The following is a 19,431-nucleotide window of genomic DNA, read 5'->3' on the forward strand; positions in this document are numbered from 1 at the left end:
CGGATTTATCCCTTCAATCAGGTTTTTCTTCTAGTATCATATCCAAATCGCATTCACTAAGCCACACCTTACTTTGCATTCTCCACCATAGAAAATCAGTACCGTTGAACTTCTCAATTCGAAAATTCCCTCTTCAGCCATTGCAAATGAGAAAATTAAAAAAAAAACCAAAGAAACCAAGCACCCGAACCCCGAGCAACCTTCAATAAACCAAACCCTAATCCCCGAGAGTAATACCAGCGTTAAACTAGGCTTCAAGAACCAAAACCCTAATCACGAAACACCAAAGAAACTGCGAACCAACAACACCCGAAGAACCACAAAACCCGCGGCCAGAAACCCTAAACCGTACGAACCGAACCCAGATACTGGTACGAGTCGTACTCAAGTCGGTGATAATGCAACAGCAGCAAACTGGACCCTCTTATTCAACCCTCTCCCTCTCCTGCGAGGACGGTGTGAACCTGTGTGTTTAACCGAACCAGAAGCTTTGATACCATTTGTTAGGTATCGAATCGGAGTAGATTCAAGCGGAAACGGAACACACACACACACTAGCAGAAAATAAAGAACACGAGAATTTACGTGGTTCAGTCAAAGTGACCTACGTCCACAGGTTGCAACTAAGTATAACTTTTATTAGATGCTCTCACAAATATTACAATTACATCATTGGTATTTATAGAACATTAGAGTTAACTCCTTAGTCAACAAGTTAACTAAATGGGCCTAATAACTAGGACCGGCTGCCACAAAGCCTACAAACTCAACATCTCAATATCCGAACTATTTGTACATTTCACAGTTACGAGTTGTATGTTTGTAATTCTCAAATCATAGTTAATAACTTGTTCTCATATGGCAACCAACAAAAGAATCAAACCGAAAACACAATATAGGGCAAACCTATAATTCTAACTTATATATGTCAACATGTGTCTGTCTGCATTTATCAATCAATGTATAAAACTACTGAATTTTCGTGTTTATCCGTTTGCATAAAGAGTTTACATCAATGTACAAAACTACTGAATTTTCGTGTTTATCGTTAGCGTAAAGAGTAAGATTCGATTTGACATTTTTACGCTTATAGTGACCAATGTTGAAACATAATGCGATTGTTGTTAACCGTCATCAAAACCAAACCTTGATTAACTTCAAAAATTTAACATTTTTCGGGTATTTAACAATCTATCCGACACGTCTAAAATACTATTTGGATCATGTGTAGTAATAAATGGTTAAATTCATTAAAAATTCAAGAAAAGCATCAAATTGAATCTAGTTCATCTAGATTGGAATCAAGATTTAATTCAAATGAATGTTGTCAAACCAACCACATAAGGAATCGCCTTTTAAGTGCTAGACCAAACTCCCATCTCAACAATTGAATTCATGTGTATACAAAACTTAAATTACAATGGTGTTTCAGAGCAACCCTATCTATCTCTGTCTATGAATAAATATTGTTCCAGTTTCCCATGACCCTAATTATTGTCTCATCTACAATCCTTCTTAAATTATCCCACCAATAACATTTACCACAACAGATTTTGGAAACTGCTTATTTCTCATCACGTGACTCTTTATTATGTCACGTGCTCACACCTCAACTGCCACATTAGCACATTTCATTTCAATCTAAACAATAGAACCTGTTTTAACCCCTTAAACTAGAGATGAGATTGGAAATGGTACCGACCGGTACTGGCATAGAAAATACCGATACCAAATTTTTGAAAAAAGTGGGTACCGAATATCGTACCAAACCTATTGGTACAGTATCGTTTCTCGTTACCGAATGAGCATCTCTATATGGTACTGGTACCGATAACTATACCTTATCAGTACCGGTACCGAAAATACTGATACTGAATTTATGGAAAAGTGGGTCCTGAATACTGTACCACATATACCAGTACTCCATACCAAATGCTCATCCCTACCTTATAGCCGACACTTTCAAACTGTACGCGAAAAAAAAAAACCGTTATAACCCCTTACACAACACGCCCACCCACTCATTTTGCCACCTCGAGCACATATTATTTAATTAAGAATAGTAATAAAATAAAATAAAACAAAAACCATAAGTTAGGTGGGCATCTGATTTTGACCCAACAAGAACAAGAACTGGTTCATGATAACAAACAACACATTTTTCTCAAGTACACAATAATGAAAAGTTAGAAGCAGCTATTAAATGATGTCTATAACTGATGCACAGTCGTATGAAAGGCGGTGTATTATTAGTCACCATAAATTACGGTAAAATGATACAAGCTTTCATTAATTAGGCCCGGAAAACATCTGAAATTCAGACTTACCATTTACTTATATGCAAACATTGAAAATACAATTCGGGTTTTGACAGGTTGATGGTTGAAGTCAACGTCATCGGGTTACTCTCCGTGCATTACTCAATCTGCAATTTGAGTTCACAAAGTTGTATTAGTGGCTTAGCATAGTTGTTAATGGCGAATAGCGACAAATAACGATAAGGTACCTATATGCTACATAACGAATAGCGATAAATAGCGGGCGGCTATTTTATAAATAGCCATACACTAGAATTTCTTTTTTAATTTGATATGTATATTATATCAAAATACCCTGGTGTATATATGCTATTTTACATGTATATTTAACAAAAACCTAAAATCCAGCTATTTTATAACTATATTTAATTGCCATTTATATTAAAAATACCAAAAAAAATAAAATCAACTGTGACTATTATCGCTATCTATTGCTACAACCCTAATAGCGGGCCTAGACCTACACGCTACGTAGTGTGTTATAGTGATAGCTACGTTCACTATTGACAAATATGTGGCTTAGTGCTCTAGATTCTAAATTATTTGTTCAAAAATTAAAGAAAATAGTATAAAAGTAAGATTACAATTAATAAAGCCCGAGTATGCAACCGAAAAAGGAAACTTAACTAATTTGAGTGCAATGTTTATCTATAAATTAAATTACACCCTGTAACAGTAGAATGCATATACTCACTCTCCTGTTTGCTCAAGGATTCAATAAATAAAGCCTGTGTCTGATATAAAACAGACGATCTAACTGACATCATATAGTAAAGAGGGTTGTTTCTTATTTTTGTCTTAATTAATTGAAGAACAAAGGTGGTTGTGCATATTAAATTGTAATTTATACAGATTTACTACATCAATGAAGCAAAAAAAACCATCAAAGTTTCAGAATTTTGTTTACAGCTTTCAGGTGCCACCTCAGAGTGTTCTCGTTGCTTTTGACTGCTTAGAGGATCAAATTACATTATAATCATATTCTTGAAAGTTGGTTATCTTAAATATATATATATGTGTGTATATATATAGAGGCCGGTTAACGTACAATACCTCCTTATCGTGTGAATGTGTGATGCGTACGCGAGCATCTCAACCGCACATCTGATCTAATCTAGGCTCTCAATTGAACACGGTGGCACAATAGTAATTAACTTTGCATAATTACGCATGGGGTTGGGTTAACCCTAATTACACACGTTATTTGCATAATTACACACGTTATATTGGTGGTCACGTACCGTCCCAGGTTAAGAGCCTTTTGTATTTAAACCTTTCACTATATATATATATATGTGTGTGTGTGTGTGTGTGTGCGTGTGTATAGAGGAAGGTTAACGTACATTACGGCTTAACATACATCACGTACGACAGGTAATTACGCACGTTCATTTTAAAATCACGCACGTTCATTTTAAAATCACGCACGTTCATTTTAAAATCACGCACGTTATAACTCAAAAATCTAAAATCACGCATGTTGAAACACAATAATCACGCATATTGAAAACATTAATCACGCATGTTATAGAACAAATCACGCACGTTGTTGTACGTGAAGTACGTTAAGCCGTAATGTACGATATACTTTTTCTATATATATATATACACTTGGAAGGTTTTTTTGGCCTAAAAGAACTGGTTCTCTTCAGTTACGATGTTAGTTCAAAATTTAGTAATGCGCAGTACCTACACAAGGAAGTGATCTTGATTACTCCATGATTTGTTGTTGTTGTTGTTGTTGTTTCATATCATTTAATACTTCAGTCAAAGAACCCGTGGTGTCATTTACAAACTCATCTTTGCTCTTGCAGTGCTGCAACTGTTCTTGTAGACTCTGCACAAGTGTTTTAAGTTTCTGAATTTGCTTTTCCTGAGATAAGATTATCTGCAATTGAAATAAGATACAAAAGAGTCACTGTCTTACTGAAACCACTTAAATAACAGTGTACTTTACAACAATTTACATTCTATCTTTATGTGTTATATGCCATGGATCTTGATCCTAAGGTCATTTTATCTTATGATTATTAAATATAGGGTAAATTACTTTTTGAGTCCCTGTGTTTTAGTAGTTTTAACTAGTTGAGTTCAAAAGCAAAAAGTTTAACGACCTGAGTCCCTATAAGCATTTTCTTTAACCATTTGAGTCCTTTTGAGTCCAATTTTTTGGACTCAAATCGTTATAAAATGAACAAAATTGGACTCAAAACGTTATAAAATAAATGGCTAGGGACTCAGGGTGTTAAACTTTTTGATTTTGGACTCAAGTGGTTAAAACCACTAAAACACAGGGACTCAAAAAGTAATTTACTCTTAAATATATATTTATATACCCCATTAATCATTTTGTTAAAGAGAGCATATTCATATCTGCTAATAGTCACCGTGGATTTTGAACTTATGAATAGAAACATCACTATATAGAGTGCACTCGTATTCTAGAGAAATGTGCACATATGAAAATCACTATTCAGCTATTGACTAATAACCAAAACCCAAAATAAGTAATTAATATTTAAAAGAGTAAAATGCCATTTTCGTCCTCGAGGTTTGGCCAGCTTTGCGACTTTCGTCCAAAGGTTTGTTTTTCCGCACATGGATCCAAAAAGTTTAAAATCTTGCCATTTTCCTCCAACTCCTTAACTCCATTCATTTTTCTCCGTTAAATGAGGGGCATTTTCGTCTTTTTAGACATTTTTTATTAAAAATAAAAGACACTATAAAAAATAAAGATCCACCTCTGTTGACTTTCTTCCCACTCAAACCCTTTAATCATAACAAAAAAAATGTCTAAAAAGACAAAAATACCCCTGACTTAACGCTAATAATACATAAGTCGCAAAATTTCAAACCTTTTAGATCCAGATGCGGAAAAACAAACCTTTGGACAAAAGTTGCAAAAGTGGCCAAACCTCAGGGACGAAAATGGCATTTTACTCTATTTAAAAAAGATGGACAAACCCTAAAGGACTGTCGGAACTAAATAGGCCCTAATTTTTGGTCTGTGATTGATTATGGACCAGACTGATTAAAAAAGCAACCGAACATTGGACTGATCAGGTCACTCAAAGTGCATCTCTACAGTAAACATATAGCATATTAGCCTCCTATAATTCACTCCCATGAATCAAAAAACAAACTTATTCATTTGCTATATTCCATATATCCATTCAGTCGAGTCTCCGTTCTCTACTTTCACATGTAGAAATCTTGACAAGAGTGAGCAAAGTGGGACCGAACCCTAAACGACTATCGGGACTAGACGGGCCCTAATTTTTGGTCGGTGATGGATCATGGACCAGACTGATTATGAGAGTGACCGAACATTGGACTGGTCCGGACCACTCGAAGTGCATCTCTACAATAAATATAGCATAATAGCCTCGTATAGTTCACTCCCATATTTAATTCATTTGCTATATTCCGTATTTACATTCAGTCGAATCTCTGTTCTCTACTTTCACTTGTAGCAATCAGCAACCCAATCATCTGGAAGAAGCTTTCCGAGTTCAAAAACTCATATCATGAAAACGTTGGATAAGAAGCAAGTCAAGACAACTGGATATGAGGGATGAGCATTATTAAGTAAAACTCCAAGTAGGTACTTAATCTATTCTTTGCTTCTTTAAACTTGTTGAATCATGTCCATCAATCTATGAACCGTAATGACATATACAAGCTGAATGGGATTAACCTAGTACGGCAAAAATGTTCATAAAGGGAACCGTAAAGGGTCTGCACGGTGTAAATAAAAATACAAAAGGTTCTACTTTCTAGTGAATCTAATAACAATGATAGTCGTGTTTCCGTGCTTCCTCCATGATATGATCTTAGAGGACAATTATCTTTATTCTTATATGAGCTTTCTTTCATAGTTCATACCTTACATGTTACAAGACGATAAACAAGTTAGTCAATTAATTCCTTGTCTTATAAGAGCATTCACATTGGAATATTTATAAATATTTATAGAAAAATATAGTGAATGGTAAAAGAAAAACTACCTAAATCCTTCCTCATCCGATTCTCTAAAATTTAGAAAATATATAGAGATGCTACAGTGAATCTCTAAATATAGCTATTTACTATTCATTCTCTATATCAATCTTCATAAACGTTAGTGAGTATAGGAAAGAGAAAAAAATAATAAACAAGTATTATTTATTTGAATAGAGATGGATATGGAGAATCAGATGTAAGAGCATTCACAGTAGGTTCTCTAAAACTAGTTTCTATCTTAGAGTTGTTGATGGAGTACAAATGGAAGAAAAACCTTATACTTTTTCTATAATTTTGAGAAAGGAACTATAGAGAGAACCTCATGTGAATCAGTGAATGCCCTAAAGGGTTTTTAAAAGATAGTGAGTTTTAGTGAAATCATAGAGATAGAGAATTGGATGTGAAGACTCTAAAAAGTAGAGAGAAACCACATGGAAATGTACCAAAGCCACAATATGCAGGAAGGAAGAAAGGAGACACAAATCACATTCTATTTATCTTTTTCATAAAAGTATTCTCAAAAGAATATGTCTATATACGATAACTTAGCTGCTAATATTAATACAAGCACAATGAGTCAAAATTGTCTATAGATGTTTTGCTGAGCGTCCATAACAGTTTCCAATATGATAATATAATATTAGTATCAGCATTTTGTAGAAATTTCCATATCACATAACACCTACTAGCATTCTAGTGTATGCCTTCTAGAAATCAGCAATTGCCATACGTATTCCCATTCCTCAATTACCATAATACAATCCATAATCATATAAGAACAAGTCTAAATCTTGGTTTGAAAAAAATGTGAGGCGCTCCAAGACATTTACGTCTCGAAGCCGAGGCTGTCATTGGCGTATACACTTGATTGTGAGGGTGGGCACGTGCCCCCCGTAAGCCAACCAGAATTCCACTTAAAACATTCAAAATTTAGATTGTAAAGTCCTAGTGCCTCCATTGGTTTAATTCTTAAAGGGCCACACTACTAACCATTTCCGACTTGAATGTTTTGAATTCACAATTTCTAGATTTTTATTAATAGTTTTAGTGCATAAAACTTAATTACGTATTTAGTTGAGAATTCAATTTTTCTTATTTATTTATGTTTCTTAATGTTTAATCGTAATACTTATTTGATTAACTATTTAATTTATCGTTGATTCGAGCTATAGAAAACTTGTAAAAGTACTTCATAAATCACAGACTTGATTTTTTGTAAGCTTGTATAGTTTGTGCCGTGTATAAAGATTGTCTTGACAATGTTACTAATGAACATGTAATTAAGTATATCCGAAAATTTCAAAAAACACATAGAGGACAACCCTGATCATATTTAATGAGTTCGATTGTATAAATTATATTAAATCGTTTCATATTATTTTATCACAATCTTTTGTTTACTTGACCCGGTCAATTTATGATCTGACCGATTTTTTGCCCCCTGTAACAAAAATTCCTGGATCCGCCGCTGGCGAGACATGAGGGGAAAGCTTCACGCATGCGAGGCTTGCTCTATCTAAGACTAAAAGTTGCATCCATCTCATCTATTTTACATAGCAGACTTTTATCAAGTAAACTAATTGTAGTCTTTACATACCAGCCTCCTCAAGACCCTAACTTTGACCAATTTTGACTCAACCGTGCGTGAAGCGCTGCCTCAAGGCCATGCGGCGTTTTCCCCATAACCTCACGCCTCAAATGCGCTTTTTAAAACCAAGGTCTATCTACACACGATAACTTAGCCGCAAACTCTAGTAAAGGCACAATGCATTAGGAATAAATAACAGAATTACAGAAATACTTACCTTCTCTTTGACAGATTCTTTCCTGTCCAGAACATACTGTTGTTTCCTCGAAAGAACCGATGATCTCGCTTCTACATCGTTCACAATTTTCTGATTCCAATCCAGTTGAGAAGTCAACACCATCAACAAAAGCAACGTAACTAGCAGAAGCGGCCTGGACATGGCTAATTGTCTAAACCTGATAAAACAAAAAATTCAAATACCTAAATTATAATCATCCAAAACATCAAACACGTCAATTCATAACCAAACCTCATATGAAATTAGGGCTCCAAAACACCCTAGGAATCACTTAACATCAATTTCACAGCAATATATCAGTTTCTTCTACATGATGAAGCAAAACAAATACAAATTCGTATGAACATTGAACGACAGTTACAGAGCAGAATCATCCATAAAGTGTGCAGATGAGCTTATGTATGTGTAAGTGTAGATATGCATAATCAAACAATTAAGTGAAAAATTTAAATCACCTAAATTTATAAACATCCAAAACGTCAAACACATCCATTCACAATCAAACATCTACTAATTTCCAGTAGTAGAACACCAGTACAATCAATTAATTAGGGCTAAAAAAAACCCTAGGAATCACTTAACATCAAAATCACAGCATTCTATCAATATCTTCTACACGATGAAGCAAAACGAATACAGATTCATATACACAGAAGAATCATCCATAAATTGTGCATATGTGTATGTAACGATGCACAAGGTTTAAAAAGGTAGAAATGGGTATCGAGGCATTTTCCCTTAGCCTCACGAGGCGTAAGCCTCGAGGCAGGTCAAGGCGTAAGCCTCGAAACATTATTGAAAATATTAAAATATATATATATATATATCTCATAAAAATCACAAAGTAACACAAAACAAACATCATAAATAGAAAATAGTTCAACAAACAAGGTTTAACATAAAACAAACATCATAAAATAGTATTAAATAGTTCGAACAACTTAAATTAGTAATGTTATGACATCTAAATATCATAGAACTCGTTTTCCTCCGCATCATCATCCTCAAAGTTTTCATCTGGCGTATTTAGATCGTCATCTTCATCAACCAAATTAATACTCCCTCCGACCCATTAAAAGTGTCATATTTTGAATTTTCAAAGTTTTTATTTATACACTTTGACCTTAAATAATTTTGTTTGTGTTAGATAATACTTGATCAAAGTTATATGATTTTGAGTGTGTTTTACAAGTGTTTTTATCGGGTTAATTTTCATCAAGTTTTATATAACACAAAAAATATATAATTAAAGTCAAAGTTTATAAATAAAGACTTCGAAAATTCAAAATAGGACACTTTTAATAAGACGAAGGGAGTAACTCTTTTCCTTTTCCTCCTAGATGATGAACTCTCACCTTCTTCCTCATTTGACCCACCAACTCCACCAATGCCATCTTCATCCCCACTCGGGTTGGCTATCCACTCATCATCCAATTAGGTTTTTTAACCTGATAGATGTTTTTAAGTGAACTATTGGGTTGGCCCACCAATTAAGCCCAATAAACACTAAATGTATCTAACATAAAGTCCAGAAAACCTAAAATTTTTCAATTTTCACAAGGTCTAGCGAGGCTTAAGCCTCACCGCCTCGGCGCCTCAAAAAGCCTCGGATGACTGAGGCTTAGGTTTCAGTTGACCCCTATGAGGCTAAGCCTTTAAGGCGTTTTTTCATAGCCTCAGCCGAGGCGAAAGCCTCGAGGCGGGCCTCGGAAAGCCTTTTTAAACCATGACGATGCATAATCAAACAATTAATTGAAAATTTCAAATTGCCTAAATTATAAACATCAGAAACATCAAACATATCAATTCATCTACTAACTTTTAACTGTAAAACACCAGTAGATCAATTGAAATTAGGGCTCAAAATCTAAAAAACCCTAGGAATCACTTAACATCAAATTCACAACATCATCTCAATTTCTTCTATACTATAAAGCAAAACAATGACAATTCGTATAAAACTGAAAGGCAATTACACAGAAAAATCAGATATAAAATTGTGCAGATGTGATTATGTATGTAACTATACATAATCAAACAATTAAGTGAAATACTCATATCGCCTGAACTATAAACATCCAAAACGCATGATCAACTTAAATTAGGGCTAAAAAAGGTGAAAAACAAAACAAAAAACCCTAACAGTCACTAAACATCAAATTCACAACATTCTATCGATATCTTCTACACAATTAACAAAACGAAAACAATTTCGTGTAAAAATGAACGAAAATTACATAAAATAATCGTATATAAGTTGAGCAGATGTGAGTATGTGTGTAAGTATGCATAATTGAAGAATTAAGTGAATATATTAAAGAAAAAATTAAGTGAAAACGGAGCACCTTAATAGAAGTCAGACAGTGTCGCCGGAGAATAAGAAATCCGGTGAATCGCCGGCGGTAACACGGTGGAGATAATTTCTAATGGCTGTCAACCGCTGCTAGGAAACTGGTATCTTGAGAAATATTTTATTATTTTGTTTTAGTTTTATTTAAAGAGCAAACTACAAAAATGGTTACGGTTTTCTTCCCTTTCAGAGGTGTTTGGGTCCTTATTTTGAGGGTAAAAGGACTTTTGAAGGGTAGGATGACTTTTGAAAAGTTTCTTTTGAAGGGCAAAAGTCCTTTGGATTTGTCAAAAGTCAGGATTTCCTGACTTATTTTGGGCAAAAGTCCTTTTGCAAAAGTTGAAAATAAGCTAAGCCAAACACGCCCTTAATACTTTAGTTCAAAACTCAAATCTTTTAAATTTGGGTCTCTTTGGTTTCAATTTTGTTGTCATTTTCATCCAAAATCAAAATCTGGTCAGATTTTCAGTTAACATACAATTTTTTTGTCTTTTTATTCCCTTTTAATGAAGACTAAAATGGTCTTTTAACGTTTTAGACCATGTGTAGTGGGCAATATTCACCATTGGACGTTTTGCGCCATGTGGCAGCCCAGTCAGCAATAGGGCATTATTGGGCGTTTTCTAAAGTGGGTGTAGTGGGGATGACATTATTGGGCAATGGGCATTATGTTTTGTAGTAAAACAAAATAAAATAAAAACATTTAAAAATCTTATTGGCCAAGCAAATGGAAGCTCAAATGTGATTGGCCAACAATCCCCCCATTCGGCGTTTTTCAAACCACGCCAAGGGGCTTTTTTTGCAAGATAACGCCCAATCACGCCCAGGGGGCGGTGAAGGGGCGTTTTTGGGCGTGATTAGGCAATTAAAAATAAAAAAACGCCCCACTACGCTTGGTCTTATTATAGCAAACTAAAAAAATCTGACAATTTTGCCCTTCGTTAAAAGGGAAGAAAAATACAAAAAAAAAAAAAAAACTAGATGTTAACTAAAAAATCGACCAGATTTTTTTTAGATGAAAATGGCAACAAAATTGAAACATATGGACCCAGATTTAAAAGATTTGAATTTTGAACTAAAGTGACCAACCTTAATGAAGAAACACGGAATCACCGCCGGGATGACTGGACCGATTTCTCTGAGTGGGTGAGAATCACGTCTTGTTCTTCCTCTTGAACATAGATCTGCAATGGAGAAAAGAAGAAAGTGGAGCTGTAGAGATCACCGGTAGGGGAAAGAATCCCCTGTCTCCAGTAACAAAAAGTGTGGCGGCTCCATATCTTCTACCCTAATAATGAGGTGAATACCTCTTTATATAGGGAATATGGGCCTCCCCTAACCTCAATGGGCCAGGCCCAGTTAAGGGTTATCTCTACAAGCCCCAGCCCAAAGTAGTGTAAACTACATCGCGTTGGGCCTCGCGGTTGGGTTAGTAAGCAACAATAATAAATAATTAATATAAAAGCAACAAGTAACGGGAAGTCCGACCGCTCGGGTCGGGTCTAATACCGTATCCCATCAAGTCCCCTAGTCTAGTGTTGCTCCAGCGTGCAAGCGTGGTAGGAGTACTAGACTTGTTAGGAGTGCTCGAAAGTAAAGATTGAGTCTTAGGCTTACCTGTCGCCCGGGTGCGGGAAAGTTGCTGGCCATGCTTGTTACGTCTGTCTTTCGCTGTGAGTAGAGATAATGGAGCGGTGAATATTACATATGATACTGGTTGGGCAAACCTGTCGCACGCTGATTGGTTGCAGGCAGTTGCTATTTGTACTGGCGCATTGCCATGGGCTTGTCGAGGTTGCGCTACGTGGTTAGGTCTTGTGTGTGAGTCTTGGAATTGGCTGAGTTTTTGACGATTGAGTGTGGTTAGGGCCCAACGTGCGTATGACTGATGCAACATTTGGGACCATACCCCTTCAGGACCCCCTAGTCCAGTGTTGCTCCCACGCGGGGAACCAAGCGGGTGGAATTCTGGACTAGATGAGTGTCTTCCCTTCGGATGATTTTCGAGTGTGGCCCAGCTTTAGCAGTGTGCACACAGTCGTGTGGCTACTCTAAAATATTCACCTTTTGGTGACTTCGCATGGTACGCATGTCTTAGGCCATGAAGCATACGTATATATATAATTTTTGAAACTGTGTAAATTGTTGTCTACAATATTTGCACGTGTTAATCCACTTTGAGCAGGTTATCGCGAATGAGAATTGGCATAAAGTTGCGTCAGGATAATGAAGTGGAAACCCAAGCCTGCGCTAATCCTCCGTTGTGCCACAACAACAATGTGGCGTGAAGCAAGGAGATGTGGCTTGTCTTGAAGCAAGCGAAACTTTATTTTAGCCAATGTGTTTTTGTGTATACCCAAAGTGGTGCGTGCATTTGTAGCACAATTTACATTTTGTAAGCGTTTTCATATATGGCTAAGCATGTGCGCGCGAGCGACACACATGCTCGTATGTAAAGTAGCAGGGCCACATGGAGATTATCGTGCTTGCATGTGTAGCAGCAAGCTCGCTTGGAGACTGGCGTGTTCATATGTAAAAGAGCCTGCGCGTATGGCGACTTTCGTGCTCGTATGTAAAAGAGCAAGCGCGCGTGGCGACTTACGTGCTCGTATGTAAAGGAGCAAGCGCGCGTGACGACTTACATGCTCGTAAGTAAAGGAGCATGCGCGCAAAGGAGCATGCGCGCGTGGCGACGTACGTACTCGTAAGTAAAGGAGCATGCACGCGTGGCGACTTACGTACTCGTAAGAAAAGGAGCATGCGCGCGTGGTGACTTACGTACTCGTAAGTAGAGAAGCATGTGCGCGTGGCGACTTGCGTGCTCGTATGTAAAAGAGCATGCGCACGAGGCGACTTACGTGCTCGTTTGTAAAGGAGCATGCGCGCGAGGCGACTTACGTCCTCGTAAGTAAAGGAGCATGCGCGCGAGGCGACTTACGTGCTCGTAAGTAAAGGAGCATGCGCGCGTGGCGACTTGCGTGCTCGTATGTAAAAGAGCATGCGCGCGAGGCGACGTACGTGCTCGTTTGTAAAGAAGCATGCGCGCGAGGCGACTTACGTGCTTGTTTGTAAAGGAGCATGCGCGCGAGGCGACTTACGTACTGATGTGTGTAAAATGCAACATATAAAACACATCATTTAAGGCATAAAACTAACCCTTTTTAAGTACTAATGTTGGAAAAAGAGTGTTTTTGTCTTCCTTTTGTATTTTCAGGATGAAATGAGCTCAAAATCACAAAAGAAGCAAAAAGACTACTAAATCTACCATAAATACAAGAAAAGGAACAAAAGTGAACTGCCCGGACCCTCAACGGCACCTCCCAAGACAAAGAGAAGAGAACAGAGCCTGAACACGCCCCGTGTCCAGCGAACACGGGGGCGTGCCCAGGAAGCAGCAGAAAAGACAAACCAGTAGAAGCTTCCATTGCTCACCACGGGGCCGTGCCCAGCGGACACGGGGGCGTGTTGAAAGTACAGCAGGCGCATTAATTGTAATTCGCAATTACAATTAATGAAGAGAGAGAATGTCAGACGGGCACGGGGCCGTGTTCAGCGAACACGGGGCCGTGTCCAGCGTTCTGTTCAGCCTATAAATAGAGGAGCTTGGCTTCATTCTCTCTCATCCCTTGGCACACCACCTCTCTCACACTTCATCCACCACTCACCACCACCATAACACCATCATCCACCACCATCATCCATTGTCCATCATAGAGTGTGTGAGTCGTCTCGGGATCCAAGATTGATCGTAAGAGTTCTTGACAATCAAGGCCATGTTTGCCTAAGTCTCTTACATCACTTGGTGAAGACAAGTGTTTAGTATAATACTTTTTATTTTTAATCTTTTGCACTTTTTATTTGGTTTTGTATTAATGACTTTAATAACTAGTTACTTATGTTGAAGGTGATCTTTCCTTATCGTTTGTCCGTGGTGTCTTGGCATTATTTTACTGTCTATATAAAATAAAAGATTTTCACCATTCATATCTCCACGGTCTATATGGAGGTATGTTGGCTACCTGGTCGGGGGTTAAGGGAACGGTTTGGTAAGGGTCTTGCCCTTGTTCAGCGTTTAGAGGTCCTGCTTGGGACCTGGGTCAAATTTAGTAGGATCTCCTTCAATGCCCATAGGTATTGGATGGCGGGGATCCAAACTCTTTGACCCCCTCATAAGCTAACTACTATTAATACTATAACCCGGCTATTTAGGACTGTATCCCTGCTGACTCAGACTACTTAGCCGAGGGTAACGTCGCCGCCAAAAGCGGGGCCTACCATAATTTGCATTAATAACTTAATTCATTATCTTTCAATAATCCAACCCTTTAGGATTGTATCCTTGCTGACTCAAACTACTGGGTTGAGGGTAACGTCACCTCCGAAAAAGGGGCCTACTACAATAACTAAGATAATCTCTTAAACAAGTGCAAAAGTGCGAAAATAATCAAAGGTTATACTAATACATTTGTCGGATCCAAGTGATTCATCTTGTCTATCTGTTTTTATTTTATTTTATTTTTCAGCATTTAGTTAGTTTTTATTTTTCTTAGTTTAAAACATTTTTCTAACTTTTTGATTTGATTAGACGTTGAGGATAAACCGGTATTAAAAGCTCTTGTGTCCTTGGACGACCTCGGTATCTTACCAACACTATACTACGTCCACGATGGGTGCACTTGCCCATATGTGTGTTTAGTGTTAGTGAATATCGTGTTTTATAAATTTAAAACTTGGCTAAAAGTGTAAAAAGGGCTTAAAAATATATCTAAAATTATATTACACTACACGCACATCAAGTTTTTGGCGCCGCTGCCGGGGACACAAGGATTTTAAGAAAGTTAGGAATCAACGGCCTAATCATCTTTTTATTTTTCTTTAATTTTTAGGATTTTTGTTAGATTTTTCAGCTTCTGCAGAGCTCAGCACGGGGCCGTGCCCGCTGAACACGCCCCCGTGCCCAATCATTGGAACTGGCAATCCTGTTTTATATCAGACAGTAGGCTGAACACGGGGCCGTGTCCACTCAACACGCCCCCGTGCCCAAGATTCAGTTGCTGAAAACAGAACCGTTTGATCCCGGCGGTTGGTAACTTCTGATACAAACATGAGTAATAGTGATTCTTTTTACTTTCGGCACTCTTATGGTTTGTGGTGTCAAATATGTGGAGGCGAACACGAGGAATTAAAATGTTTCTTCCTCACTTATAGGCCACACTATATAGACCCACCAATTCCTTGTAGCCTTAAGAGGGGCGAAAGTAAAAATAAACACTATTTCTCCCTCGAATGCGCCCAACCGGATATTCTAGGAGATATGCTCCTTGACGAGCTATTTCAACTAGAAGAGCTACTTCTAAATTGGTCAAAAGAACTTAGGAAGGATTTCTTAGATCCATCCCAAGACGATGACCATGAGGAAATGTTGGAACCGCATTCTGACAACCTCGTTGCTCCCGAAAATACCTTTCTTCCTAGACAAGACGTGGACGATAGTCGTCCCTGTGCCGATTGTGCCGTGAAGGACTCCCCATCGACCTCGTTCGGTGCATACATAGACCTGAGCGATTCGGCATACACCTTCTTTAACGAGAGCCCGGGAAAGGGTTGGACTTGTCCACCTAGAATGAAAATAGGAATTACCCTCACCGACAACCTCTTGCGTTCTCGCCTTAGTATAGGACAATTAAGGTATCTTAGGCACTTTGGGGTTGTTCCAACAAGTCAGGAGCCACCCGATATAAGTAAGCGCCTTAGAAAAGACAAAACTCCACGAGACAGTCCTCCGACACGGGGCCGTGACCGGTCACCACGACCCCGTGTTCGCTCAGAAGATTTTCTGCTGATTCTGTCAGAATACGGACAAAATGTGTCAGGACTTTCTCTGCACACGGGGCCGTGTCCGGCGGACACGGGGCCGTGTTCAGTGTGCTGTCGTTTTCTTTAAATGCAGCCTGAATCCTGCTCATTTTTGACCACTTCACCAAGCAGAGATCCCTGGAATCTTCACATATACCATCCTAGGTAAGTACCAAAAGAAGGTTCCTAAGGACCATCTTATCTTTTCCACTTTTGTTCATTTCCTCTTCTTCCAAAAATTTTTCAAACCCTACCTCCATGGAAGCTTGGAAACCCATGATCCCAACCTTCTATGCAAGGTTTGTAGGAATTTTCGCTATGGATTCTTGTCTAAAGTTAGTTCCATAACTGTGTTTTTAAATTATCTAAGCTCATAACACGACAAAAGTATATAGAAATAATTTAAAAACCTAGAACCATTAGACAAAAATTCCTGCAGACAGTGAACACGGGGCCGTGCTCACTGAGCACGGGGCCGTGTTCGAGGTACTGTTTTGTAAAAATTTAGTTCCTCGGCTTGTTTCACAGAAAATGGCCAGCCGGAACAGCGGAGCATCTTCAAGGAATAACCGAAATGGAAGGAGATCGTCCACCGCAGAGGATTCCCTAGTAAACTACGTTTACGCTTTAAGGGAAGCCGTGGACGAATTGACAAGTGTAGAAGAAGCTTTGGTGGATCGCGTTAATCATCTGACGATAAGTTTGGAGGGCTGCCTGCAAGAAGTAAACCTTCTGCACCAAAGGATAAACCTTCTTGCTTCCCCGCCTTTGGTCCCAGTAATAACACACAGGGCGTGGAATGTGGTACCCGAGGTTATCATCCCAGCAGAATGGCACGCCTTGCACCAAGTACCTCAACCAAGAGTAGTGCAAGGAGTCCCGGTTAGCGCTCCTCCTCAAGAGCCCGAAGAAAATGAGGCTACCTTCTATCTCCCAAGGGAAATAGAAGAATGGCTTTGAGTGAAAACCAAGGAGCCATGGGCTGAAGAATGTTTCTACATCGAGAATCTATTCCCGAAATTTTCCTAAATAAGTAGAACTTTTATGATAACCTTATGTTTCCCTTAGTTTAATTAGCTATGTAATGTCTCTCTAGTAGCAATGTTATGATGGTTTTTATGATTTATGGACTCATGGTGGTAATGGATGAAAAAGGGAACGAGAAAAAATGGAACCATGCAGAAGAACAGAACAAACCGACAAAAATCTCCATAACAGAAGGCTCCACACGGGCCGTGCCCAACCAACACGGCCCCGTGCTGAGCCCCCTGCAGGAAATCACCCAGTTCAGGTAACTGGACACGGGCCGTGTTCAGCGAACACGCCCCCGTGTCCAGGCTTCTGTTTCAATTCTATAATTTTTGTTACTGGCACTTGACCACGGGGCCGTGCCCGGTCAACACGGGGCCGTGTCCAGAGCGCCAGTAACACAAATCTTTGTTTTTAAACACACTTTTACATATTCTAATCAACCAAAAACTCTATTTTTGGACACATTGAGGACAATGTGTAATTTAAGTGTGGGGGGGATGCTAAAACCTTGGAATTTTGCAAAATCCTAAAACAAGCCTTACACAAAACTCTATTGGAACCGCTAAACACCCCAAATTTTTTCAAAAACTTTTTCATTTTTTTTTTATTTACTTGTCTTAGTTTAAGTTGGGAATAACAAGTTATAAAAGGGTTATATTTTTACAAACTTACAACCGATAGCGTCGTGATAAAAAGAACTAACATAAGAAAATTATGAAACGGTATAACAAGTCTAGCTAAAATTCGATTATATATGCTTGGTCACATTAAAAACCCATTCCCACAAAAAGTGAGTTTTGAGCCTTTATTGAGCATAAAAATATACATATTTAGATTAAATGCTCATTTTTCGTTTCTTGTGTGAATAGCCGCTCGGTCTTTACAAATCTAGAACTTGCCACGACGATACATTCCCGGTCCTTACCAACTTAAACCCAAGTAAGTAAATGATGGAGGCATTAGGACTAACTATTTTTCTTTCAAAACCATTATTTTTCATTTTTTTTACCTACCCAAAATCCCCCTAGAAAACCCCTTTGAGCCTAAACCTTTCATTTCATTACCCCCAAAACAATTTTTTTTTACCCACCAAAAACCTTTTTCATTTTTTCACCTTTATTTTAGTAACATACTCGGTTTTTCATAAACATACCTTTTCGTGACGAAAAAAAAAAAAAAAAAAAAAAAAAAAAAAAAAAACAAACATAAGCTACAAAAAGCTTGTTTGGAGAAATACTTAAAAAATAAATGTCACCAAAAATAAAGGTATTTTACGAAAACCGACACTTGTTACGATTTTCGCCCTTTTTACTAACCACTAACCAACCACCCACCTTTAAACCCAAGCCTTCACCCCAAAAAGACCTCTTGATATTTACAAAGGTAAAAGTTAAAAAGGAGGAGGATTGATCGCTTGGCAAGCATATGGAAAATGTAAATCCGTGCCGCTCTCGAGCGATTCACTTAAATATACACCTTCGGCCGAGTGATTGAGTGATCTCCCGTGAGGTATGTGAACTTGTATATAAATGGAATTTTAATAAGGCATGCTATGCCAAATTAAGTAGTTTATCTTATGAAAAGTTCAAAATAAACCATGACGAATAAGATTGTAAATAAAATAAAAATAGAACCTATACAAACCTTGGATTCCCGACACTCTAGGACAAGTTAAAAAACTTCTCTTCTACCTATTCCATTTGGGAGTGTAAGCCACATTAAAAAGAGTTTTGCTTGAGGACAAGCAAAAGTTCAAGTGTGGGGGTATTTGATGTGTGTAAAATGCAACATATAAAACACATCATTTAAGGCATAAAACTAACCCTTTTTAAGTACTAATGTTGGAAAAAGAGTGTTTTTGTCTTCCTTTTGTATTTTCAGGATGAAATGAGCTCAAAATCACAAAAGAAGCAAAAAGACTACTAAATCTACCATAAATACAAGAAAAGGAACAAAAGTGAACTGCCCGGACCCTCAACGGCACCTCCCAAGACAAAGAGAAGAGAACAGAGCCTGAACACGCCCCGTGTCCAGCGAACACGGGGGC

The 19,431-nt window shown here is 38.0% G+C and overlaps 1 protein-coding gene and 1 long non-coding RNA gene across 4 annotated transcripts in view; one reads left to right on the forward strand and one right to left on the reverse strand.

The window, feature by feature from the left end:
* Window positions 1-2,141: 2,141 nt before the first annotated feature.
* LOC110925933 lies at window positions 2,142-11,604 on the reverse strand. 3 transcript variants are annotated; one of them, XM_035985101.1, is made up of 5 exons: window positions 11,586-11,604; window positions 10,492-10,604; window positions 8,126-8,303; window positions 4,008-4,206; window positions 2,142-2,425 (listed from the first exon to the last, which is right to left on the reverse strand). In XM_035985101.1, the coding sequence occupies exons 3-4, from the start codon at window positions 8,285-8,287 to the stop codon at window positions 4,030-4,032; spliced, it is 339 nt and encodes a 112-aa protein (XP_035840994.1). In that variant the 5' UTR covers window positions 8,288-8,303; window positions 10,492-10,604; window positions 11,586-11,604; the 3' UTR covers window positions 2,142-2,425; window positions 4,008-4,029. The 3 variants fall into 3 exon arrangements, with proteins under 3 accessions (XP_035840994.1, XP_022025427.1, XP_022025420.1); XM_022169735.2 differs by lacking the exon at window positions 11,586-11,604 and having other exon boundaries at window positions 4,012-4,206; window positions 10,492-10,687; XM_022169728.2 differs by lacking the exon at window positions 11,586-11,604 and having other exon boundaries at window positions 10,492-10,682.
* LOC110925949 overlaps window positions 5,723-19,431 on the forward strand; it is a 42,282-nt gene continuing 28,573 nt past the window's right edge. Inside the window, exon 1 of the long non-coding RNA XR_002584880.2 lies at window positions 5,723-5,918. This is a non-coding gene — a long non-coding RNA (uncharacterized LOC110925949). The remainder of the gene's footprint in view (window positions 5,919-19,431) is intronic.

The sequence above is a fragment of the Helianthus annuus genome, chromosome 2 (assembly GCF_002127325.2).
Source record: "Helianthus annuus cultivar XRQ/B chromosome 2, HanXRQr2.0-SUNRISE, whole genome shotgun sequence".
Lineage (NCBI taxonomy): Eukaryota > Viridiplantae > Streptophyta > Magnoliopsida > Asterales > Asteraceae > Helianthus > Helianthus annuus.

Excerpts from the sequence above, each read along its gene's own strand:
- LOC110925933 (XM_035985101.1), bottom strand. The coding sequence starts at position 8,287 with ATGTCCAGGCCGCTTCTGCTAGTTACGTTGCTTTTGTTGATGGTGTTG. Across the intron at positions 4,207-8,125 it reads AAGAATCTGTCAAAGAGAAG|ATAATCTTATCTCAGGAAAA; the intron begins GTAAGTATTTCT and ends TTTCAATTGCAG.